The 27,556-nt window shown below is 41.4% G+C and overlaps 1 protein-coding gene across 1 annotated transcript in view; it reads left to right on the top strand.

Annotated features, from left to right (window-relative positions):
* The window catches only part of trpc1 (transient receptor potential cation channel, subfamily C, member 1), a 58,823-nt gene that overhangs the window by 17,787 nt on the left and 13,480 nt on the right, over positions 1-27,556 (top strand). Inside the window, exons 6-9 of the mRNA XM_055645673.1 lie at positions 2,023-2,218; positions 6,244-6,580; positions 18,957-19,096; positions 21,632-21,775. Of these exons, the coding sequence (XP_055501648.1) occupies positions 2,023-2,218; positions 6,244-6,580; positions 18,957-19,096; positions 21,632-21,775 (817 nt within the window). The remainder of the gene's footprint in view (positions 1-2,022; positions 2,219-6,243; positions 6,581-18,956; positions 19,097-21,631; positions 21,776-27,556) is intronic.

Genomic DNA, 27,556 nt, shown 5'->3' on the forward strand with positions numbered 1-27,556 from the left:
GGGTGATTGACTTGGCCACTCAAGAATTGACCATTTTTTTAGCTTTGAAAAACTCCTTTGTTGCTTTAGCAGTATGTTTGGAATCATTGTCTTGCTGTAGAATGAACCGCCGACCAATGAGTTTTGAGGCATTTGTTTGAACTTGAGTAGATAGGATGTGTCTGTACACTTCATAATTCATTATGCTATTACCATCAGCAGTTGTATCATCAATGAAGATAAGTGAGCCAGTACCTACAACCAGGCCATAACACCCCCACCACCATGTTTCACAGATTATGTGGTATGCTTTGGATCTTGGGCAGTTCCTGCTCTCCTCCATACTTTGCTCTTGCCATCACTCTGATATAAGTTAATCTTCATCTCCATCACTCTGATCCAGAATTGTGGTAATCTTTAAATACCTCATGGCAAACTGTAACACAAGCCATCCTATTTTTTCGGCTAAGAATGGTTTGTACAGTGTAGCCTAGTATTTCTGTAAATGCCTCTTTTCAGTGGACACTGGTCATTGACCTAGCCACACCTGACTATTTTTTGCGGCTAACCAATGGGGATTTTTCTTCTTATAGTGTAGCCTTAGTATAGACATTCTGTTCATTCGGCCCTTCGAGCCTGAAGTTTTCAGTGGACAGTGGTCAGTATCCCGTGACAAATCCACACCTGACTCATGGCCAGAGTAACTCCCTTCTGATCTGAAGTGGCCTCAACTACCCTCTTGGGGATTTTTCAGAGATTCATTATCTGGGAAGAAGTTCTTCTCATTCTGTTTTCAGGAAGCTCACCAGCTGACCCCTTGTCCTTTCTTCCTAATCGGGAACAATCTTCCAAACAGTTGATTTTGGTAAGAATTTTGTAATTTTATGATCCCCTCTCAATCTTCTCTAACAGAGCTCTCAAGTCTATCCAGTCTTTCTTCATAAGACAGTCCTTCATTGGCACAAATGTTTGGTGAACCTCCTGTTGATAAACAGCAATAAAGGTTCAGATTTGGGAAAGACTGGAGCAATAGTAAGCTACTGTAAGCTGACTGTAAGCTCTCAGTTATCTCTTGCTTCTTAAGGAGGGAAGTTGATTTTGGTAAGCCTAATGTTTGAGCTAATTACAAATGATAAACAGCCTGTGACTGGAGGAAAGACTAGGTGCTGAGAGCTCTCTTATACCTGCATTAAGAAGGGAATTAAACATACCTGAGCAATTACAAATGCCTGTGAAGCCATGTGTTCCAAACATTATGGTGCCCTGAAATTGGGGGACTATGTATAAACACAGCTGCAATTTCTACATGGTGAAACCAAAATGTATAAAAATGGACTTTAATAAAATGTGACAATGTGCACTTGAACCACATGTGATTTTTGTCTATTACAGATCTCAAATTGTGGAGTACAGGGGCAAATAAATAAATTATGGGTTTTTGTCCCAAACATTATGGAAGGCACTGTAGTTGGGCCTCTTAGTACTGGGCAATGTCAAGCTCCTTCAGTGAGTACAAAATGCATACCATGTGCTGTCTAATTTGACAACACCTCTCAAACCCTTGCACTCTACTACCAAGAAAAACAAAGGCAGCAACTGTTGGAGAACAGCAGCAGGAGCAACTCTAAATTTCTGCCCCTGACTTGGGAAAATATCACTTTTCCTTATGTTGCTTGAGTCCAAATTACTCACCCATCTGCCTTGCAGACATAGCTGTACCTGAAGCACTGTAGCTTTACAAGAAAGTGACTCATTATCTTGCAAACAGGGATGGGCGTGCCAGCAACGATCACATTGAGAAAAATAAATAACTAAGTCCATGATTCTTCCTGGTTTAAATTCTTCCCTCAACCAGTACAATTGAAATCAACTCTTGTCATTATTTATTCCATTGTTAATTTATGGAATGCTTGTTTTTATCTATATCGTTAATTTTAAATAAACCATTGGTTTAAGTACTTTGTGAAGTCCTGAGAATACAAAAAATATGACTGGAATACATGCATTTTACTTCTATCTGATACAAATCTTAAACATTTTCAGGAATGACTATGAAGAACTAGCACAGCAGTGCAAGACCTTTGCCAAAGATCTCCTGGCACAGGCCCGGAATTCCCGAGAACTGGAGGTTATTTTAAATCACACGTCAAGTGACGAACCAATTGATAAAAGAGGATTGCTTGAGGAGAGGATGAATCTAAGTCGACTTAAACTAGCAATTAAATACAACCAGAAGGAGGTACATGAACTGTCACTATATCGTTGCTATCTCAGTCTGGTGTGAAACTATGAATATTGATAAATGTGAGATGAGTATAAGCTGGAAAAACAATCAATCTTTGAGATGTATGATCAAATTGTTAGCGTATCAGGTGCTATGTTGCCTGTTAAGGCCTTCATTTTTTTAACTGTTATCAATATAAGCCTTCGAAAAGCAGCAGTAAGTCCTAATTGGGCAATCTTTGCTTTCACCAATAAAACTCTGCTGGCAATAAATATCAACCATGCAAAAGTCAAATTTTCATCCATTTTGTTTTAAGAAAGCCACAGGTAACTTTCACAATGCCCACATAGGCCATTAACCAACAGCACTTATTTGTGGGACAAGTTGGTTGGCAGGTGGCATAAGTAAAGAAAAAACAAAAAAGAGAATGTCATCTGAAAACAAAACATACACAATTATGTGAAAGAAAATGATGACTTTATTGAGAAATAATTAAAGACTGAATTTGTTTATCAATGTTATTTATGTTAACAGATTTATTATGTAATTGAGACCAAAATTTGATGGAAGTTTTGACTAGTTTCTTAATATTCAAAAATTATCTATTTCATGGTCGAGGTCAAAGTATTCTATATGGATGTGCGAAGTATAAGAAATGAAGTGGATGAGCTTGAGGCTCAGTTAGAAATTGGCAAGTATGTTGTTGTGGGAATTACGGAGACATGGCTGCAAAAGGACCAGGGCTGGGAACTGAATATTCAAGGGTATACCTCCTATTGAAAAGACAGACAGGTGGGCAGAGGGGGTGGGGTAACTCTATTGGTGAGGAATGAAATTCAGTCTCTTGCAAGGGGTGACATTGAAACAGGAGATGTGGAGTCAGTTTGGATAGAACTAAGGAATTATAAGGGTAAAAAGACCCTAATGGGACTTATCTACAGGCCCCCAAACAGTAGTTTGGATATAGGGTGCGTTGAATCAGGAGTTAAAATTGGCATGTAGTAAAGGTAATGATACGGTTGTTATGGGAGATTTCAACATGCAGGTAGACTGGGAAAATCAGGTTGGTACTGGACCCCAAGAAAGGGAGTTTGTGGAGTGCCTCCGTGATGGATAGAGCAGCTTGTACTGGAGCCTACCAGGGAGAAGGCGATTCTGGATTTAGTGTTATGTAATGAACCGGATTTGATAAAGGAACTTGAGGTTAAGGAGCCATTAGGAGGTAGTGACTATAATGTGGTCATGTTTAATCTACAATTGGAGAGGGAGAAGGATAAATTGGAGGTGTCAGTGTTAGAGTTGAATAAAGGGGAATATGGAGCCATGAGGGAGGAGCTGGCCAAAGTTGACTGGAAAGATACCTTAGCAGGGTTGCCAGTGGAACAACAATGGCAGGTATTTCTGGGAATAATACAGAAAGTGCAGGATCAGTTCATTCCAAAGAGGAAGAAAGATTCCAAGGGGAGTAAGGGGCGACCGTGGTTGACAAGGGATGTCAGGGACAGTATAAAAATAAAAGAGAAGTACAACGTAGCAAAGATGTGCGGGAAACAAGAGGATTGGGTAATGTTCAAAGAGCAACAGAAGATAACTAAAAAGGCATTACGGGGATAAAAGATGAGGTGCGAAGGTAAGACAAGAATATAAAGGAGGCTAGTAAAAGCTTCTTTAGGTATGTGAAGAGGAAAAAATTAGTTAAGACCAAAGTTGGATCCTTGAAGACTGAAAAAGGTGACTTTATTATGGGGAACAAGGAAATGGCAGATGAGTTGAACGAGTACTTTGGATCCGTCTTCACTAAGGAGGACACAAACAATCTTCCTAGTGACCAGAGGATCTGGGGTGACAAAGTAACTAAAGGAAATCCACATTAGGCGGGAAATGGTGTTGGGTAGACTGATGGGACTGAAGGCTGATAAATCCCAAGGGCCTGATGGTTTGCATCCCAGGGTACTTAAGGAAGTGGCTCTAGAAATAGTGGACGCATTGGTGATCATTTTCCAATGTTCTATAGATTCACGATCAGTTCCTGTGGATTGGAGGGTAGTTAATGTTATCCCACTTTTGAAGAAAGGCGGGAGAGAGAAAACAGGGAATTATAGATCAGTTAGCCTGACGTCGGTGGTGGGGAAGATGTTGGAGTCAATTATAAAAGATGAAATAGCAGCATATTTGGATAGCAGTAACAGGATCAGTCTGAGTCAGCATGGATTTACGAAGGGGAAATCATACTTGACTAATCTTCTGGAATTTTTTGAGGATGTAACTAGGAAAATGGACAAGGGAGAGCCAGTGGATGTGGCGTATCTGGACTTTCAGAAAGCATTTGATAAGGTCCCACATAGGAGATCAGTGGACAAAATTAGGTCACATGGTATTGGGGTTAGGGTATTGCCATGGATAGAGAACTGGCAATAAGAAGCAAAGAGTAGGAATTAACGGGTCCTTTTCAGAATGGCAGGCAGTGTCCAGTGGGGTGCCACAAGGCTCGGTGCTGAGACCCCAGCTATTTATAATGTACATCAATTATTTAGATGAAGAGATTCAAAATAACATTAGCATATTTGCAGAAGACACAAAGCTGGGTGGCAGTGTGAACTGTGAGGAGGATGCTATGAGAATGCAGGGTGACTTGGACAGGTTGGGTGAGTGGGCAGATGCATGGCAGATGCAGTTTAATGTGGATAAATGTAAGGTTATCCACTTTGGTAACAAAAAGAGGAAGGCAGATTACTATCTAAATGGTGTCTTTGGGGAAAAGGGGAAGTACAACGGGATCTGGGGGTCCTTGTTCATCAGTCACTGAATGTAAGCATGCAGGTACAGCAGGCAGTGAAGAAAGCGAATGACATGTTGGCGTTTATAACAAGAGGAGTTGAGTATAGTGCAGTTTTGGGCCTCTAATTTAAGGAAGGACATTCTTGCTATTGAGGGAGTGCAGCGTAGGTTTACAAGGTTAATTCCCGGGGTGGCGGGTCTGACATATGCTGAGAGAATGGAGCGGCTGGGCTTGTATACTCTGGGGTTTAGAAGGATGAGAGGATATATAAGATTACTAAGGGTTGGACAGGGTAGAGGCAGGAAACATGTTCCCGATGTTGGAGTCCAGAACCAGGGGCCACAGTTTAAAAATAAGGAGTAAGACATTTAGAACAGAGACGAGGAAACATTTTTTCTCTCAGAGAGTTGTGAGTCTGTGGAATTCTCTGCTTCAGAGGGCGGTGGAGGCCAGTTCTCTGGATACTTTCAAGAAAGAGCTAGATAAGGCTCTTAAAGATAGCGGAGTCAGGGGGTATGGGGAGAAGGCAGGAACGGGGTACTGATTGGGGATGATCAGCCATGATCACATTGAATATGGGGTATTCATGGGAATAAGGGGTACTCCTTAGAGGGAGTACAGAGAAGGTTCACCATTCCTGGGATGTCAGGACTTTCATATGAAGAAAGACTGGATAGACTCGACTTGTATTCGCTAGAATTTAGAAGATTGAGGGGGGATCTTATAGAAACTTACAAAATTATTTGGGGGGTTGGATAGGCTAGATGCAGGAAGATTGTTCCCGATGTTGGGGAAGTCCAGGACAAGGGGTTACAGTTTAAGGATAAAGGGGAAATCCTTTAGGACCGAGATGAGAAAAACATTTTTCACACAGAGAGTGGCGAGTCTCTGGAACTCTCTGCCACAGAAGGTAGTTGAGGCCAGTTCATTGGCTATATTTAAGAGGGAGTTAGATGTGGCCCTTGCGGATAAAGGGATCAGGGGGTATTGGAGAGAAGGCAGGTACGGGATACTGAGTTGGATGATCAGCCATGATCATATTGAATGGCGGTGCAGGCTTGAAGGGCCGAATGGCCTACTCCTGCACCTATTTTCTATGTTTCTATGTTTCTATGAATGGCTGGCTCGATGGGCTGAATGGCCTCCTCCTGTACCTATTGTCTATTGTCATTCAACACTTAAAATACAAAATAAAAAGTATTATGTGGAAATGTAACTCCATTGTTAACTACACCCTTCCACTTTTCTGTGTCTCCTACAGTTTGTGGCTCAGTCAAATTGCCAGCAGTTTTTGAACACGGTCTGGTTTGGGCAGATGGCAGGCTACAGACGGAAGCACACCTGTAAGAAGATTCTGACTGTTCTATCAGTTGTTGCCTTGTGGCCAGTACTGTCCCTTTGTTACCTGCTGGCACCAAAGTCTCGAGTGGGAAGAGTCATTCACACTCCGTTCATGAAATTCATCATTCACACTGCATCATATTTCACATTTCTACTGTTATTGAACTTGTACTCACTGGTGTACAATGAAGACAGGAAAAACACCATGGGTCCGGCACTAGAGATGATCGATTACCTCCTGATCATATGGATAATTGGTAAATCAAGTTGTTATTTTCCATTTTATAATGTTATCTCTTATTCTCTGTTCCTTGTTCTTTGTATGAGACTGGTGAATGGTGGCAGATGCAAAACGGGCTATTTGTTCTATATTACCTACTGGAATTTAAATTATGTTTCACATAGGTTGGCTGCAACTTCTTAAATTGATGAATGCATCAGTTCCAGAATCAATGAAATGACCTCGGGTAATTTTCAGACTGTCGATTGTTTGGGGGAATTTGTGTTGAGTCTAGTTGAACGTACTTGCATCTGGTATTACAAATGGTATGAAATAATTGAAAGGGAGAGAAATGGGACCATTTTAGGATTGGATAATATAGAAATGCATTACTGACTGCAACTTCCTTCCAGTTATTTAGTTGTGGGTGCTTTTCATACTTGAAGATTGCTTTGCATTTCTTAATAGATATATAGTTAGCAATCTGCTTGAGCTGAAAAGATTACAATGTCTTAAAACTGAGATGAAAAGATCAACTTTCAAAAACTAAGTTGGAAAGAGATATAGAAAGTGTAATCAATAAAAATGCAAGTGGGCAGAGAGTGAGACAACTTGGATTGGCTTTCAAAGAGTTAGCTCTGGTACAAGAGGCAAAATACTTTTTATGCTGTACAGTTTTATAATAACCTATTGAACATGTGTTGATACGAGAAGCAAAGTTTGATGATACCTCCCTTGTTATTAACATTTAGTGATGGGTTGTATCTACCAAGAATTGTTTGGCTGGGAGAGTGTCGGAGAGTAGAATGGAAAAATAATCTCACTGGATCAGGAATCTAGACCAAAACACCAAACTGCATCTGTGGAAAGAAATGGACAGACAATGCTTCAGGACAGGAACCATCTGCTCCCCCCAGATGCTGCCTGACTCATTGAGTTCCTCCATTTTTTTGCTCAATATTACAGCATCTGCAGTCTCCTGTGTCTCCATCATCAGGAACCAAACCGCCCTTAAAGATGCACAATTCCAGCTTGTTGATTTTAACTGCAGGCATCTGGGTTTCCCAAACCTGAAGGGAGACTTGGCACCAGGACAAAGATTAAATCAATGAGCACAGTCAGGAGAAACGGTAGAGTATCCTCCAGATTCAAAAATACCACCCTAGATATATGATATATTACCCTAGCATATGATGAAATTTCCTGGAAATGGTGAATTGCCTGCCTATTATGAAGCCAGTTGTAAATCCCATAGAAAGGCTTTGACAGGTGGTTAAGCCATGGGCTGCCTAGCTGAAAGGTCAATCAAAAAGCTGGAATTTCTGAATGTCTCTAACATTAATATACATTTAAAATCTATCAAAATATTAAACATGCTATTAAAATGAATACATAAATAATTGGACACATTTGAATTGTTTTTGCTGGAACATCGGAGGCTGAGGGAGGACCTCAAAGAAATGAGGACCTCAAAGAAGTAAAATTATGAGGGGAATAGATAGGGATTTCCAAGGTGGAAATGCCAAAGATTAGAGGGTATAGCTTTAAGTTTAAGTTTAAGGGGGAATGTTTAAAGGAGACTATTTTGAGGAATGACATTGAGGGAGTCATATGCTGAGAGAATGGAGCGGCTGGGCTTGTATACTCCAGTTTAGAAGGATGAGAGGGTATCTTATTGAAACATATAAGATTATTAAGGATTTGGACACGCTAGAGGCAGGAAACGTGTTCCCAATGTTGGGGAAGTCCAGAACCAGGGGCCACAGTTTATGAATAAGGAGTAAACCATTTGGTATGGAGATGAGGAAACACTTTTTCTTACAGAGAGTTGCTCATCAGCCACACTCAATGTGGCTGATGAGCAAGATCTCAGTGTCTTTTACAGGGAGCCCAAAGTTGTTATGAGAATCCCTCATAAATGCATTATGGAATTAGAATGAATTCTGTAACTATGAATGAATTGAATGCGAGGCGGAATATAGTGGAGGTGAGATGGCAGTCTTTAAGGAAAAGCTGGATAAAAGACAAAATGGGTGGATATACTGAAGGTAGACAAAATGCTGAACTCAGCGGGACAGGCAGCATCTCTGGAGAGTAATAATAATAATAATAAATTTTATTTATGGGCGCCTTTCAAGAGTCTCAAGGACACCTTACAAGAAATTAGCAGGTAGAGGAAAAACATGTAAGGGGAATGAAATAAATAGTAGAGACATGACTAGTACACAAAGTAAAGACAGAATTCAATTCAAAACAAAATATGAGGCAATTAATGCACAGATGAAAAGGGAGGGGGACGTGGGGCTAAGGATAGGCAGAGGTGAAGAGATGGGTCTTGAGGCGGGACTGGAAGATGGTGAGGGACACGGAATTGCGGATCAGTTGGGGGAGGAAGTTCCAGAGCCTGGGAGCTGCCCTGGAGAAGGCTCTGTCCCCAAAACTGCGGAGGTTGGACTTGGAGAGGAGACTGGCTGATGTGGATCTGAGGGACCGTGAGGGTTGGTAGGGGGAGAGGAGGTCAGTGAGATATGGGTGAGCCAGATGGTGGAGGGCTTTGTAGGTGAGGATAAGGATTTTGTAGGTGATCCGGTGGGAGATGGGAAGCCAGTGAAGTTGTTTGAGGACTGGAGTGATGTGATGCCAGGATTTGGTGTGGGTGATGAGTCGGGCGGCTGCGTTCTGGACCAGTTGGAGTCGGTTGATGTAGGTGGAGCTGATTCCAAGGAGAAGTGAGTTGCAATAGTCCAGTCGGGAGTAGAATGGGTGACGTTTCGGGTTGAGACCCTTCTTGGTTTAGATGAAGCAAGGTAGGAGGGTTGGATGATGGAGAACGCAAGGAGATTAACTTTGAGCATTAGCTCTGACAGTTTTTGGAGAGGCATGTTAGAGATGCAGCCCGTTACATGGAAGCATATCATCAAAAAGGCAGGTAGAAAGAAATGCTGGAGAAACTCAGCGTGTGAGACAGCATCTATGGAGCGAAGGAATAGGCAACGTCTTCAGACTGATGTGGGGGTGGGGGAAAGAAACAAAGAGTTAGAGACAGTAGGCTGGGGAGAGCTGGGAAGCAAGGACTACCTGAAATTGGATAAGTCGATGTTTATACCGCTGGGGTGTAAACTACCCAAGCAAAATACGAGGTGCTGCTCCTCCAATTTGTGGTGGGAAAAAGGCATTGTGTTCTTGTTGAATTTTTCACCCTTAATAATGGGCATTGGGCAAAAGCCTTATTACTCTGCTGTAAAATCTGTGTAACCTCCAGCAGGGCTGGCTGTTGGTGCAGCCTAGATTATGTGATTGCATTCCTAAAAAGGGATTCAACTTTTTAGTTGTCAGGAGTTCTGGACCTTTGATTCGGAGACACAAGTTCATACCCCTTCTTGCCAGATGAAGAATTTAAATTCAACTGGAGAATTAAATTCTAGTACTTAAAAGGATATGGGTTTTAAAAAAAAAGTTAGATTGAGTCATGGTGACAATAAAATTGATGCATTGCCATAAAACCCAATAATAATAATAATAATAATAATAATAATAATAATAATATATTTTATTATCATTGCACATCAATGCAACGAGATTTAGGATGCAGCTTCCAACCGATGTAAAAAAATAAATGGCCAAGATTTTTACAATTTCTTGGCCATTGGACATATTGGGAATATAGAACCCAGCAGGTGGAGATCACAGCATGTTCACAGACATTGAAACGTGACAATTCTGTTGGCCAAGGTACGTTTCTTTTGAAAAATGCTGTTGAGCTAAACTACTTACTTCAGATAGATTTAGATTCCAGAACTCAAACCTTAATTTTTTTTTATTGTTTGGAGATTTTCTGGAAGAAAGGAACACGAGGAGAAGAATAGCCTGAGTAAACATAGTAAATTATGGAAACATTATTTAAAAAATAATTTGACAGCATTGAAATGCTTCTAACCATGGTAACGTTATGCAAAGTTAACCAGCCGTCCAATTTGACAAGTTAGTAGATATTTATTATGTTATTCTTTTGAATCAAATTTCTGTATCACTGATGTAGTTTCTTAACAATTCTAGAATATAGTCCTGACATTTTACATTTGGTCGATTTTCTATTGAAAAGTTATTTTTTAGTTAGCATAAACATGGTGGGCCGAAGGGCTTATTCCTGTGCTGTACTGTTCTGGGTAGTGCTGTATAATTCTCCAAGTAACTAAGTGTGGTATTTAGTTTATCCTTTTAGCATTGTCGAGCTGAACATCAGTGCCCAATTTAGTGCCCAAGTGAATCTTATGTACAGAGAAGGCAGGGTTCAATCCTTTGCAGGTATCAGCTGGGCGAATGTCAAAACCCCTGCAGTTGCTCCTGGTGTGTCTCACACAAAGGAACATAATATCTATCAAAGGATTTCTGCTGCAAAGGATACATTTGCAGATGTTAAGTACTAAGAATGGACTTCACTCCCATTTCGTTGATCCTGAATTGGATCAGGAAACACTTCTTCACAAAGGATTACAATGGATTGTGCAGAAACAAGTTATTCAGCCAACCAGTCCTTTCTTCAATCAAGCCCTCTCCAGTCTGAATTTAACTTTGTCAGCCAGACCATTTATTCTGTTCTCCCTCACTTGCTTCTTCAGCATCTTCTTAAATGCATCCACACTTATTGTAAACACTGATCCCCGTGGTGAAGAGTTCCACATTCTCACAATACTTTGGAATTCCCAATTGGATCTCAAGGGTGTTCAAAATACGTAACACTTTTCCCACAAAAGCTTGGGAATGATAGGGATAAACTGAATATTTACAATGTGATTGATAGAATTTTAGAGTAGGAACAAGGAAGAGTGGATGCTGGTTTACCAAGGAAAGACACAAAATGCTGGAGTAACTGGCTCGATCGTCCGTCCGCACGCGTGTCAGTCGATGTTGGCTTCTGAAGTTGTGCAACATGTTGACAGAACTGTCGCCCGACGTGTCACAGAGTGCATTGCGTCGTTGCATCCAGGGATCGCCACAAAGAGGAGGCTTCTGTCATGATCCCCCAAAACTCAGTAACTCAGCTGGTAACACACCATCCTTGGACCCAGTGAGTTACTCCACATTTTGTGTCTTTCCATTCACGGAATTTTATTAGGTTAGAACAGTGGGTAAGGAAGTGGCTCCAGAAATCGTGGACGCATTGGTGAAATCGTGGAAGCATTGGTGATCATTTTCCAATGTTCTATAGATTCAGGGAGCAGTGACCTGAAAAAGTTTGGAGGGTCGCTAATGTTATCCCACTTTTTAAGAAAGGCGGGAGAGAGAAAACAGGGAATTCTAGACCAGTTAGCCTGACATCGGTGGTGGGGAAGGTGCTGGAGGCAATTATAAAACATGAAATAGTGGCACATTTGGATAGCAGTAACAGGATCGGTTCGAGTCAGCATGGGTTTACCAAGGGAAAATCACATGTAGAAGGATGAGAGGTGATCTTATTGAAACATATAAGATTATTAAGGGTTTCGACACGCAAGAGGCAGGAAACATGTGCCTGATGTTGGGGAAGTCCAGAATAGGGGCCACAGTTTAAGAATAAGGGATAAGCCATTTAGAACGGAGACGAGGAAACACTTTTTCTCACAGAGAGTTGTGAGTCTGTGGAATTCGCTGCCTCAGAAGGCGGTGGAGGCCAGTTCGCTGGATATTTTCAAGAGAGAGCTAGATAGGGCTCTTAAAGATAGCGGAGTCAGAGGATATGGGGAGAAGGCAGGAACGGGGCACTGATTGGGGATGATCAGAAAAGATCACATTGAATGGCAGTGCTGGCTCGAAGGGCTGAATGGCCTACTCCTGCACCTATTGTTTATTGTCTATTGTTCTCAAACTTTTTCAGGTCACTGCTCCCTTGGCTCCGTAAAGTCACCCCTGCCCCCTCTGTGCCCCCTACCCTGCCCTGTAAAAGCATTATTCAGAATAGCGGTATGCTCATCCCACTAAGGAGGATGATAACACGATAAAATTCAGAACACTAATCATTAATCGAACATTTATTCAAAATCCAACTACAAGTTCTTAGTTTAATTAATTTATCATAATTGATTAACTGGATCCAGTAATAATTTTCAAAGTATGATTATTATTTACCAAGTCCTAGATCCGTTTACTATTAGCAAAACAGTGCGTGCTTTTAGAGGGAGGATCGGTGAAGTGTACGGCAGAACAACCACTCTCTACACATGTCCTGTGTATACAGGCACCTCTCTTCCCCAATGCCCCGGCCACCTCCCTGCCACCACCCCCCTGCCTCTTAGTAGCCCCCCTAGGTAAATCCACAGTCCCCCTGTGGGCAGTTGGGCCAACTTTGGGAACCTCTGGGCTAGAATATGAAAATGATTTGTATATATATGTATTTGTAGACGGTTAGAATCATTTGTCGCAGGTGGAAATGTCCAACACTGGAGGGCATGGCCATAGGCTAAGAGGTGGAACGTTTAATGGAGATGTGCAGGGCAAGTATTTCACACAGAGAGGAGTGGGGACCTTGAACACATTGTCAGGGGTGGTGGTGGAGGCAAGTACGATAATGGTGTTTTAGAAGCTTTTGGATAGGCACATGGAGGTGCAGGTAATAGAGGGATATAGATCATGTACGGGCAGATGAGATCAATTCAGCTTGACATCATGTTCAGCACAATAATTGTGGGCCGAAGGGTCTTTTCCTGTGCTGTACTGTTCTATGTTCTTGATATGTAACAACAGCACATAACCAAATGATGATGCAGATCTGTGGTGATTACTTGTAAAATAGAACATACTTTGGGGGGTAAATGGCCCTTCTCATGGTCCAAGGATTCTGCATTCAGGTTTTCAGATAAATATCACCACAATCCAGTGCGATGGGAGGTTAAATGTTTGACTCTGAGAGAGAAGTTTACATTTTTGAACTGTGCACCGTGGCACCACTCTGACATGTCGTAACACCCAGTAAAGAGCCTTTAAAGAATCATGTTTTAGGAATGTCATAAAGCAGACTTGACTCCATCAGCATCAGGTACAGCACGGTGGCACAGCAGTACATTTGCTGCCTTACAGCGCCAGAGACCCGGGTTCAATCCTGACTACATGTGCTGTCTGTATGGAGCTTGTTTATTCTCTCTGAGACAGCGTGAGTTTTCTTCAGGTGCTCTGGTTTCCTCCCACACTCGGTAAAAATTGATTGGCCTCTGTAAAAATGGTAAATTGTCCTAGTATGTTGGATAGTGCTAGTGTGCGGGGGGATTGCTGGTCGGCATGGACTTGTTGAAGGGCCTGTTTCCACGCTGTGTCTAAACAAAACTAAACTAAATGTACTATACATGGAATTATTTAATGAGCTTGGGGGGGGGGACACTGGTGGAATAGTAGTATTTTTTGCATAATGCACAACATTGCTGTGGTAAAGCAGATGTTTTTTTTGTCAAAGAGTGGCGATGATGTATGGTACAAGGAGGAAGGCAAGGTGGTGGCAAAAACTGATGACAGAGTACTGGCAGAAACAGTGATGCCACAGTGGGAGGTCTAATCGGTTTGGCAGTATTTAAATGACACTTTTTTTTCTGTATGGCTGTTCCGATGTTTATTCACTGTTTTTTTTATTAGGTAAAAGTGATTACATGAGAAATAGAGATTTCAAAGGAAACTAATGACTAGATGATTCATATTTTTTATCAATGATGTGCAGTATGTTGGATGAGATAAAGTGTTACATTTTGTTGATAATGGATGCACTGGAGTTAGTGCAGCTTTCCCTCTTTGCTGACCTTTCATGCCAATTTGATTTGCCATACAGTCATACCAATAAAAAGCAACAAAACACATAAAATATTTGAACATAAACATCCACCACAGTGACTCCTCCACATTCCTCACTGATGGAAGGCGAAAAAAAGTTCAATCTCTTCCCTTCTTTGTTCTCCCACAGTCGGGGGCCTTGAGCCTTCTGTTGACGGGACGATCTTGGTTCCGGTAGCCAGTGGTCAGGGCCTCCGCGTCTGGGCGATCAAGCTCCCACATCGGGGGGGTTCTCAGCTCCCCCCGCGCCGGGCGATCGGACCCCGGGTCTGGGCTGGTCGAACCTCCTGCGCCTTTGGAGCTTCCCGACATCAGTCTCTACCCGAGACTGCGAGCTCCTCGATGTTGAAATCCGCAGGCCATTGTTGGAGCATTGATCCCAAGCAAAGGTTCGCAGCCTCCGATGGTAAGCCCATGGCCCCGTGGTGGGGCTCAAAGCCAGTCTCGAGCCGTCAGCTCCATGTTGTTAGGCTGCAGAGTGATCGGAGATACGATCCTGAATAAAATCGCATCTCCGGCAAGGTAAGAGATTGAGAAAAATGTTCCCCCCCGGCCCCCTCCCCCACATAAAACAAACCAGAGAACATTAACACATACTTTTAAAAACATACTTAAAATAACAAAAAAGATGAAAAGACAGACTGACCATTGGCGAGGCTGCCATAATCACTACTGTATTACTCTTAAGAAAAACATTTGAAGCAATGTCTTGAATAACATCTACAGGGTTGCCTAGAGCTGAGACTGTTTACGTACATAGAGCCATCTTTATGCAAGGATAACCCAAGCCAGCAGTGAGTTTCCTTCGGTGTTGCCAGTGCTTGTTGATGCCAGATGGTAGACACAAAATGGCTTTTTGATGCCACACTGGGTCAAACCTTGATCGTGTCCAGGCAGCCACTCTGCTCACTTTATGCTTGCAGAACGCCGGCTGATCAATACGATCAATATTAGTGGGTGAACTGTATTTGACAGCTGTGTTAATAGTGTCCCTTATACCATTAGATTGAAGCTTGTGATTTTTATCAGCGCACTAGGTTTTTTGTTGTGAAGATAGACACAAAATGCTCGAGTGGAAGGAATGGGCGATGTTTCGGTGACATTTTTTGTTGTCTTTGCTTACTCAGAAAATGTAATTTGTTTGATTGGCTTAGATGATTGTGTGCTGCTTACACTAATTATATGTGTTGTTGGATGAGCAGGTGCTTATGAATTGATCACTTTGGTATATCCAAAAAACAGTTCCAGTGCCCTGGAGACTAATTGAGCAGCAGTGTTTCCTGGCAATTTATTTAAAGGCTGCCTGGAAAATGCAACCTCTCTCCACACAGTGAATACATACTGAGTGAATCAGCATTGAGTGAATTTAGACCACAGTTGTAATTCCAGAACATTTTGCATCACTTTACCCACTATGCTTCAATTATATTTTACTTTTAGTCTTTCACTAAATGCAAAGGTTCTTTCATATTTCCGGACTAATTATGGGGGAACTTCTTTACTCAGAGAGTGGTAGCTGTGTGGAATGAGCTTCCAGTGAAGGTGGTGGAGGCAGGTTCGATTTTATCATTTAAAAATAAATTGGATAGTTATATGGACGGGAAAGGAATGGAGGGTTATGGTCTGAGTGCAGGTAGATGGGACTAGGGGAGAATACGTGTTCGGCATAGACTAGAAGGGTCGAGATGGCCTGTTTCCGTGCTGTAATTGTTATATGGTTATATGTGGTAATTTAGCCCTCTTGTGGAATCAGTTAAAATTGTTCAAAATGATGCAGTTATCACCCTAAAGCTGTGTCATTTGAGAAATGGTTCTTGAGTGTCCAGTTCTCTGAATTTTACTGTTGAATATAATGCAAAAAATAATTTATTTTCTCAGTGCCAGGAAGCTGCCTTATTATAGGGTGCAGCATTTTTTTAGTTTAGTTTAGAGATACAGTGTGGAAACAAGCCCTTCGGCCCACCGAGTCCATGCCGACCAGTGATCCCCTTTACACAGGCGCACATTACACACCAGGGACAATTTACAATTTTTGCTGATGCCAAGTCATACCTGTACATCTTTGGAATGTGCGAAGAAACCAGAGCACCCATGGAAAACCCACGTGGTCAGAGGGAGAACGTACAAACTCCGTACAGAGAGCACCCATACTCGGGATCGAACCCGTGTCTCTGCCGCTGTAAGGCAGTAACTCTACCGCTGCATCACTGTGCTGCCCGAATTGTCGATATTGTAAACAAATTCACTTTTTTCTTTCCAATTTATCATGTTTATATTTTAGTGTTTAGCAAGTTGTAGAGTTAGAGAGCATGGGAACATGCCTTTTGGTCCATCATGTCCATTTTAACCATAAAGTACCCATCTACACTAATTTCATTGACCAACACTTTGGGTTTTATGCCTTAAGGATTAATCTGCTCATCCAGGTATGAAATGTTAACACTTTACGTTCATCATTTTCAAATTCAAATTCAAGTTCAAGTTAGCATTTATTGTCACTTAACCAACTAAGGTACAATGAAATTTGAGTTGCCATACTAAGTGAAAGAACACAATACACACATAAAATCAATTTAACATAAACATCAACTACAGTGGACTCAACATTCCCTACTGTGATGGAAGGCAATAACCCACTGGGTGGAAACAAATCCCTCAGATCCCTTCTGATCTTTCTCTATGCACCTTAACCCCAAGCCTTCTAGTTTTGGATGTCTCAGCTCAGGGGAAATGTTTCTTGCTATCTATCCTATTTATGCCCCTCATAATTGTCTACTGTAAAGCTACCGCTCAGTCTCCTGCACTTCAGTGAGAACAGTCCCAGCCAATCCAATCTCTCATTCTAACTAAAGCCTTCCATTCCAGGCGACATCCTGGTGAATCTCCTTCTAGTGTTTTCACATCCTTTCTATACTGCGGTGACCAGTCACATTATTCCATATGTGGACTAGTAGGAGGACTACGGTCGAGGAGGGACGGAGAGAGAGGGAATGCCAGTCCCTTTCGCGATTAGTAAGCTCACCAGTGCTCTCTTTCTTCTTAATGATGTTCCAAGCAGTTGATTTTGGTAAGCCTAAGGTTTGGCTGATGTCTCTTGTATTCTTGTTTCTCAGTCACATAATGGCTCCTTTGACTTTCATTGGCACAACTTTGGTCATAATGTTGATAAACTGTAACAAACGTTTCCAAAGGAGATGGAAAGACAAGGCGCTGAGAGCTCTCTTATACCTGCATTAAAGGAGGAAATTAAACACACCTGAGCAATTACTAACACCTGTGAAGCCATGTATCACAAACATTATGGTGCCCTGAAATGAGGGGGGACTATGTATAAACACAGCTGTAATTTTTATATGGTGAAACAAAAATGTTTAAAAATACCCTTTAATAAAATCTGACAATGTGCACTTTAACCACATGTGATTTTTTTTCTATTACAAATCACAAATTGTGGAGTACAGAGGCAAATGAATAATATTCAGATGGGGGACGGAGGGTGGAGGTTGCAGCAGGGGGGTAGGAACTAGAATAAAGGTCCGCCAGTCATCAGCCTCAAGTGGTCAGGGATAACCGAGCCCCAGCAGTCCCCTTCCTTGCTACCCATAATAGACAGTGATAAATCGCATCAAGTCCTGGCAATTTAAGACATTGAATACCACAAATGTCTAAAATGAAGGGTAATAGAACAATTAATCACCATGGTGGGTTGCAGTCTGGCACCATATGTGGAAAGGTATCATGGAGAATCTAAAATAACATTGTGGTTAAGTTACTAAATTAGGAGCCAGAGCCCTGAATATTTGATCAGGAGACCAGGCTCAAATTAGAAGATGGTCAACTTCGAAACTTTAAATTAAAGTAATTAAATAAATTTAGGGGAACAAAAATAGTCTCAGTAATGGTGACATGAAACTACTGGATTGTTGGTTTTAAAAAATACCTCGCCATTTTAATGGGTCTGGTTTAGATGTGACTCTAGACCCACCAGTTTAGTTGACTCAGTTGGGGGCAATAAATATTAGTTGTATTTCATAGTTTATTTTACATGACACATTGAATAGAAGAATATCATGCATGAAGGCGGTTCCTTTCAGGGAGAAGTTAAAGTTATACTTTGGGCTCAAGATTTTATTGCGAACATTTGGAAGAACGGAAGGATTTGTAATGGGCAGCCACTTGCAAAGAAATGCCAAAGGGCCAAAACCAGTGGGAAAGGAAAATCATCTGGGGAAAAAAACATGCGAAGATGGAGCTAAACTTGTGGCTTGTCAGAATAATATTAAAAACAACCATTTTGAGCCATTACTGAGACACTAGGGCCCTTGAGTGATGCAAGAAACCAGATTCAGTTCCAAGTCTTTCTGCATGAACAGAAACAAATACCCTGGATGGTCCCAATCTGCCAAATAATATTTATATTCACTGAGTGTAAATATTCGCTGGATACGGATAATTTCATTTCGATGGAATTTTGAACATTAAAATGTGTAATTTCCATAATCTTAAAGCTGACGTTATATTTGTCCGGCAAGCCTAGTTTCTGCTTCCACTGGACAAACCCAGACATTGTTTTGATTATGACAATTTTCTCGAGAACATGCTAATGTGTAATTTGTCTCTAGGAATGGTGTGGTCAGATGTGAAGAGACTGTGGTATGATGGGCTTGAAGACTTTCTGGAAGCGTCTCGAAATCAGCTCAGTTTTGTCATGAACTCCTTGTATTTAGCAACTTTTGCTCTCAAGGTTGTGGCTCATCATAAGGTAAACAAGACATGTGGCGAGAAGGGCGAGTTTATAGTTCTGTCGGGATGTGAGAATTGCTGCTGTGTTGCAAAAATGAGAAGCTGGTACAGAACTTGATTGAAAATACAGTCATTCAATTTACAAAAGGGATGCATCTCTGGAAACTGTACTATTAAGCAAAATTTCATAAATAAAAGATACTGTGCAAAGTGCACAATATTTTGATACAGTGCGTTCCAGTGGGCAGAGAGTGATGTGCTGTGAGTCATAGCAAAACATAAATTCATAATCCGAAGACATGTCCATAAAAGATCAATGGCATTACAGTGAAAATTCATAAATTAAACAATTGCAAATTGTGCAGTACTTTTTATGGATTAGTAGATGACAAATTAACAATTAATTAATATGCGATGTGTGTTTGGATATCAAAATAATATGTTTTGAAGAACCAAAATGGGTTGTTCTTGTTGTTTAACTAGATTTTTTAGGGTTATTCATTCCCCTGGAGTGAGGGCTAGTGGCTTGTTTGTGAGCTCTCTGTCAAACACTAATGGGCCTGTTCCACTTCGGCGATTTTTTTTGGGCTACTACAGGCGACTGCCGCAAATTTTTCAACATGTTGAGAAATTTTCGCCGACAGTGGCGACAATTTTTGCTGTCGTAGGTTGTCATGGTTTGACGTAGGTGATGTCGTAGATTGTCGTGGGTGTTGCCGTGGATTGTCGCCAGGTGTCGTTGGTGAATTCCATTACTAGTCCCTGGCAGTGGCCTAAGTGGGACAGGCCCATAATTGCTGGAAAAATGAAGCAGCTGCTCGTGATTTTAATTAGATTTATTTGCTCCACCTTTGAAAATTTCCTTTGTGGCTTTGGCCCTTTCTTGGGTTGTGCACCTTGACTGGAAGGCAAATGGAAGAGGAGAAAGTTCTTCTCGTTCCTGAAAGTGGGTAGAAATCCAAGTCACCTCTGCACCCTTTTCAAAGCCTCCACAACTTTCCTGTAATGGAGCGACCAGAACTGCGTACAAAGCTCCAAATGCGGCCTAACCAAAGTCCTATAAAGATGCATCATGACTTCCTGACTCTTATACTCAGAGCCCTGACGAATGAAGGCAAGCATATAATTTGCCTTCTTTACTACTTGTTTTGCCACCTGCAGGAAGTTATGGCCTTGGATCCCAAGATCCCTCTATACATCAATGCTATTAAGGGCTTTACTATTAATTGTATATTTTCCCCTTACACTCAACCCCCCACACTGTAAGACATCACAATTGCTCAGATTAAAATCCATCTACCATTTTTGATTTTTCTGTCATTGATCTATATCCAACAGTAAACTTTGCCAGTCGTTCTCACAGTCCACGACCCCAGCAATCTTGGGGTCAGCTGCAAATTTACCAACCAACCTCCAGCCTGAATATTGTCCTTCCACCACGACTCTGACTTCCATCAGTAAGCCATTTATGAATCCATACGACCAAGCCACCGTTAATCTTGTGCATCTTAATCTTCTGGATCAGACTACCAAGGGGGACTTTATCAATTGCCTTGTTAAAATCCATGTCGCCAACATCCATCGCCCCCCCCCCCCCCTCCCATTGATCATCTTCATCACCTCCTCAAAAAGCTCCAGTAAGTTAGTAAGACATGACCTGCCACGTGCAGTCACACTGACTGCCCCTAATTAACCCATTCTCTTTCAAATGGGAGTAAATCCTATCTCGAAGAATTCTCTCCAACAGGACATTTTTAGGAGGCTGGAGATTGAGATGTCGGAATTGGAGTGCCTAATGGCACCTGATCACTGTCAGTATTACAGTGGTGGTAAAGGAGTTCAAAATATAGAAACAAGAAACTGCAGATGCTGGACTACAAAGTGCTGGAGTAAGTCAGTGGGTCAGGCAACATCTCTGGAGAACCTGCCCCTGTTTTCAAGGGCTAACATTGTTCTCTGCCCTCAACACATGTCTGCAGAGACAGATTGAAAGCTGGGTGCTACACAATAACGTCTTGAGCATGGACCTATCTTAGCAATTTAGTTGAATTTCACTGTTATTTGCTTATGCATGCCCTGATCTGGTATGTAAATTTTAGGCGTGATAATTTCTAGCTTTTTTTTGCATAGAAATTGCTGTACCTTGAAGTTTGCGCTTTCAGTGTTCTTAGTATATATGGTTTGTTCCTTTCTGTGATTCATAATTTTTTGTTGAGAATGACTTGCTCAAAAATAACACATCTGCAGTACAGAGAGCTTCTGTTTGCTTTTCGCTTTTCAGATTGGGCACCAGCGTAATATTGCACCAAATCCCTTTAAGGTATCTTTTAAGAATCAGAATGGGTGTCTTAAATAAACAAGATCTATAAATCATGTTGTCCTTCATCAAGCACAAAACTTTACTCCCATTATCCTGTATCTGTACACAGTGGATGGCTCCATTGTAATCATGTGTAGTCTTTCTGCTGACTGGTTAGCATGCAACAAAAGCTTTTCACTGTTCCTTGATACATGTGACAATAAACTAAGCTAAACTTATTTAATATCTCTCTAGTTTCATGCCAATGGAGATCGGAAGGTTTGGGACGCTTTTCATCCCACTTTAGTGGCAGAGGGTCTCTTTGCTTTTGGGAATATTCTCAGTTATCTGCGGCTTTTCTTCATGTACACAACCAGTTCCATCCTGGGACCACTGCAGGTAATGAATGCATACTTATTAGTCTATTTATTTGAAACCAAAGAGTAGATGTCTCTCTTTAAGCACAACAGAATGTGCAGGGCACGGCAGTACGGCCACAGTCAGGCGGAGGCCGAAGCTGGTTGATATAAAAGTCTTCCATTCATCATGGGAAACAGAAATTCTCTTGGAGACCCTCTGAATGAAATCTCCCAAACTTAAAATACATTACGTTTTTACACTATCTTAAGATCAACGTAAACAGCAGATGATTCAAAACAATTTCAATTTCAAACAATTTAGTTGACTTGGATATTTTAAGTCTGACAAAAGATTCAATGGAATTGCTCATTTAAAGCTGACAAAACATCCCAACGAAGGTTGACACTAAAAGCTGGAATAACTCAGCGGGACAGGCAGCATCTCTGGAGAGAAGGAATGGGTGACGTTTCGGGTCGGGACCCTTCTTCAGACTCGACCCAAAATATCACTCATTCCTTCTCTCCAGAGATGCTGCTTGTCTCGCTGAGTTACTCCAGCTCTTGTTCTCAGTGTAAACCAGCATCTGCAGTTCCTTCTTACAGAAAACATTCCAACACCCTTGCTGGTTCAAAGTACTTCCTACGGATGGTCAAAAAGCCTCTAAGGACAGGGAACCCTTGCACCCATAATTAGTGTTGTGAGGGCTAATTTTCCTTCACAAGTATCCTATTATTGATAGACGGACAAATATCCTCATGACCATACTTGATGTGCCAAGTGACAAATAAGTCGGGACCCGAAGCTTCCTTCATCTCTATCACACAGGTGTGAAATAACTTGAGCTGAAGATTTCTAGCATGATATAGGCCAATTGATATACTCTATTGTCTTGCATTTGGCGGATGCACATGACAAGAAGTCACAGTTATGTGAGTCGGCCGTCTGTCTCGTTACAAAGCTGTCCTTTTAATTTCAAGCTGATTACTGCTTTCTGTGTACTTTAGAACAGATATTTTGAAAATCAGTTCCTGTTGTGAATTAATAACTGCTGCTTCCAAATGATTTTATAAGCCTTGAATTATCCCTTACAGGCAGGTGGTTAGCACCAGATCTCAATTAAGGGTACCCCAAAATGGACCTGACGTATCTGAGTGTCAGTGGGGTGGGTCCGCTTTCCTTCTCTTTGTGTCAGTAAATGGAGTGGCCTGCCTTGCTTCACCTAGTAGCATACACAAAACATTGTATGTATCTTCCTTTTCCCAGCATCTCCAATGCTGTCTGTTTTTCCACATGCTACAGTTTATTATTTTCCCCCCATAGTTATCTTGTATAATTAAAAGTTTTTTATTAAATTAAGAAAACGTTCTCCATTTTATTTCCTCTGTACCATACATTTCACACATTCCAAACACGTGCAGGTTTGTAGGCTAATTGGCTTTGGTAAAAATTGTAAATTGTCCCTAGTGTGTAGGATAATGCTAGTGTACGGGGATTTCTGGTTGGTGCAGACTGGGTGGACTGAATGGCCTGGTTCCGTGCTGTATCTCTATACCAAACTAAAACATTAGGAAATATGACAGAAACAGATATAAACATATTCTATGATAAATTTTAATAAACTGCAAAATGGTTTTAATGGGAAGGACTTTACAAGCCGAGACACTTTCTACTCCGCAATATACAAGTTTTTGAGTGATTTTTGAAAGAACGTTGATTGCCTTATCTCGATTGTGACATTCAAGCTGAGTCTTCCTGCCTGCTGTGCCACTCCAATAGTGTCATTCTTGTAGAACGTTCTCAGGTATTCTGGAATGGCTCTGTCAGAAAAATCGCTCTGTCAGTCAATTTGTAGATCAATTTTCTGTTTGACCTCTCCGACGATGTTTGCACTGAACACAATGCCAAATTAAATTGATCTCTTCTGCCTGTACGTGATCCATATCCCTCTATTCCTTGCACTTCCATGTGCCCGTCTAAAAGCCTCTTAAACGCCGCATTCGTATCTGCCTCCACCACTAACCCAGGCAGTGTGTTCCAGGCCCTCACCACTCTCTGCGTAGAAAACAACTTGCCCCCGCATCTCCATTGAACTTTCCCCCTCCTGCCTGAGAGCTATGCCCCTCTAGTGTTGGACATTTTCACCCTGGAGAAAAGGTTCTGACTGTCTATCCTATCTATGCCTCTCTTCATTTTATATGCTTTATGAACATCATCCATCTAGGGCACCATTTGACGAGAGAGTTGTCCGTGTACTTTGTGCTATAATTTTCCTTTAATTAACATCATAAAAAAAAATTATCCCCGCATATTCTTCTGTGATCAGCACTGAACAGGTACATTCACTTTAATGGTAATGATAAAGAGGGAGGAATGTTTGTGAGGTTTCAGTGTCTATTCTGTAGCCAATCTGCTCAATCATTTCCTGATATCAGTAAGATCATAACAGTAGAAATGAGAAACCACAACACAGTGTTCCCTGCATACAAGGCAGAGATGTTATCAAGGATGAGATGGAACTAAATGACCCACTCCCTCTCCCTCCCCCCCCCCCCCCCCCCCCCCCCCCCCCCCCCCCCCCCCCCCCCCCCCACACACACCCCCCACACCCCTCACATCCTGGAACTCTGCAGTCTCCCTGTATCATGTCATGAACGATGGTGGACAATTATATTACTGACAGAAGATCCCTATTCTCCATAATTGGGGAGCCCAGGTTTTGAGTAGAGAGCTATCTCTGCCATTGGACAGTGGTGACTGCTCTTGGATTTTGCTCACACCATGCACTTCCAGTCTTCATTAAAGAATGAATGTTGGAAGAAGACTGAATTTATGAGGTGAAGTGAGGAAAAAACATTCTTTATGTTAAGGCTGCGTGTAACCAAATTTGGCATCAAAAATCCAAAATAAAATTGAAATGATAGGATTAGAGGGAAAAAACTCAAATAGCCAGAGTGATATTTTACAGGCCACTGATTTTAGAATTCTTGTGTAGAATCTTCCAAACCTGCATTTTCTTTCATGTAGAAGGATGAGGTCAGCTTGTGCATGTAACCATCATCAATAACAAGTTCTTTCACAAATCTTGGTTGGGAAGCATTTTCATTACTTCATTGTTACCAGGTTGAAATCCTGGAACTCTAAGGAATGAAACAAGAGAAAACTGAGGAGAAAAACATCTTCTCCTAAATTGGCAGCACAGTGGTGCAGCGGTAGAGTTGCTGCCTTACAGCACCAGAGACCCTCGGTTTGATCCTGCCTACGGGTGCTGTCTGTGCGGAGTTTGTACGTTCTCCCTGTGGCCGCATCGATTTTCTCCGGTGTAGGATAGTGCTAGTGTACGGGGGTGATCGCTGGTCGTGGTGGGACTTGGTAGGCTGAAGAGCCTCTTTCCATGTTGCATTTAAAGTCTAAAGAACCTTCACACAATAGTTCAAGATGGTAGTTCGCCTTCACTTTCTCAAATGTAATTCGAAATGATGAATAAATGTTCCCTTTGCAACAATCCTGTGATTGCAAAAGAACAGAATAATGCTAACTTTATTCTAGACAACATGGAGAAGGTAGGCAGTGGAATTAAGATTCCAATAGATAACCCGCCACATCTGCTGAGGACTGCAGGCACAGGGGAGGTGGACTGGGTACATGCCAAAGCAATATTGTGAATGTCATTGAAAATTGCATATTGACACATTTAGTGGTGCAACCAGAGATGCTGCCTCACCCGCTGAGTTACTCCAGCATTTTGTATCTACCTTCGATTTAAACCAGCATCTGCAGTTCTTTCTTACACATAGATATTTGAATTATCGTAACCACTCATCTTCCCCTTTTAATTTCCAATACTGACGACATTGTCGTTCTTCAATATTTATTTTCAGTTTGCTTTAAAGAAGAGAAAGATGTGGCACTCTCTGGCAGATCTGTGAAGATTCCAATAATTGTATAGTGCAGTTATAATTCACAATGACTAAAATCGCTAGGAACACTGCCATAATGAACATGAAGCACCAGACCACAGACTAGTTTCTGATTTTAGAATTCTAAAAATAAATAGGCACCAGATGGCTGAGTTCCAGTTGGCTTATGCGCTTGTAAAATATTCAAAGATCTGCGCATTTTTTTAAAATTTCAGGCAACTTCTTTCACAGTCGAAATATCCCATTTAAGATGTTATTAGTTGCATAGTAACCACTATTCACGAACCCTCTACCATCAATCACCACATCCTCCCTTTTAAATACTGTCAAGAAATAATCAAGGGCTCACCATAAAATGATTGGCTCACACATTCATGTTTTATCATCGGTTCAATATAAAATGCTCATTGGGATTGAGTTAAGGTAAACCAGACCATCACAATTAGTAAATAAGAGATTTGACATTCACTTTCAAAATAGCAAATAAATATAGGTCCAAATCTGTCGTGCACGGTTTTGACATCTGTCTTGCTGGTAATTTAACATTGTTTGGAAATCAAACTGTTTATACCCAAAAATATTCATAGTGGCCCTGTTAGATTTATGCTTCTTACCAAATTTGGGTTGATGAGGCTTTGTAAGTTTACTATTGCTAATTTCATTCAATTATTATTGGCAGATAGAGCTCATCAGCAAATTAACAAAACCCTCACATTTGCTTGACATAAACAACATGTAGGTCAGTCTGTAACAATGACACCTTATAGTGAGATGAATAGCAATCAATATGTGACACAAAGTCGTGGAGTAACTCAGCGGGTCAGGAGCATCTCTGGAGAACATGGGAGGTAACGTTTTGGGTTTGGACCCAAAACGTCACCTCCCAGTCTTCAGACTGTCACTTAACCATGATCTCCTGAGATACTGCCTGACCCGCTGAGTTACTCCAGCACTTTGTGTCTTTTTTTGTAAACCAGCATCTGCAGTTCTTTGTTTCTACATTCTTCAGCAATCAATGCATTACTTGTATTATTGAGAGAGGATTGTTTTCCTGAACATGTGGAGAAATCCCTGCACTGCTTCAGATAACATTATAAGAACTTTAGCATTGGCTTGCTGAATTGGGGATCTCTGTTTAATGTTTCTTGTTTGATTGCTCCAGTAGAGTCAGTAGAATTAAGAATCCAAGTCTTTCTCTGTCTCCCCACAGTAATTTCTTAACCTTGGTCAAAGAAGTAAAAGAAGATCTCAAGGAAGATTCAAGCTTGCTCTCTTTGTTCTCAGTTGTGTTGTTAACTTTCTGAGATTTGGCTGACTGTTCATCCCTTCCTTACCCCTAATCGGGAAATGTAGCATAACACATGACTGGTTAAGAAGAAAGCTTGATGACACACAGCTAGAAGGCACAAGAGATTGCAGATGCTGGAATCTGGAGCAAAGAAAGGAGAGCTGTTGGAGGAACTCCATAGGTCAGGCAGCATCTGTGGGGGGAAATGGTCAGTTGGAGTTTTGGGTTGAAGGGTCTCGACCTGAAACATTGACTTCTCGTTTCCTTCCACAGATGCAAACTGACCCACTGAGATCCTCCGTGACACTTGCTTCTTTATTTTCCAGACCCTGCTCCTTCATTGTCCTGTGCTGGTTGCTTTTGCATAACCCAGAGCTCTGCTCATTTATTAAAAAGCATGAAAAAGTTACCTGGGTACACTATCAGAAGGGAGTTCTGGTCTCCATTTGATAACCAGCATGCAGCGTGTGAGATTGAATACTCCTTGTGGATTGAATAGTGAGAAACCACATCCATCAGTCTTTCCAGAGAATCTTATCCTAACACATCAAGCGCCATTATATTCTCCAACATTAAACAGATATTACGTTGGTTTGGCAATAAGTATTGCATTTT

This window comes from Leucoraja erinacea, chromosome 14, assembly GCF_028641065.1.
Source record: "Leucoraja erinacea ecotype New England chromosome 14, Leri_hhj_1, whole genome shotgun sequence".
NCBI lineage: Eukaryota > Metazoa > Chordata > Chondrichthyes > Rajiformes > Rajidae > Leucoraja > Leucoraja erinaceus.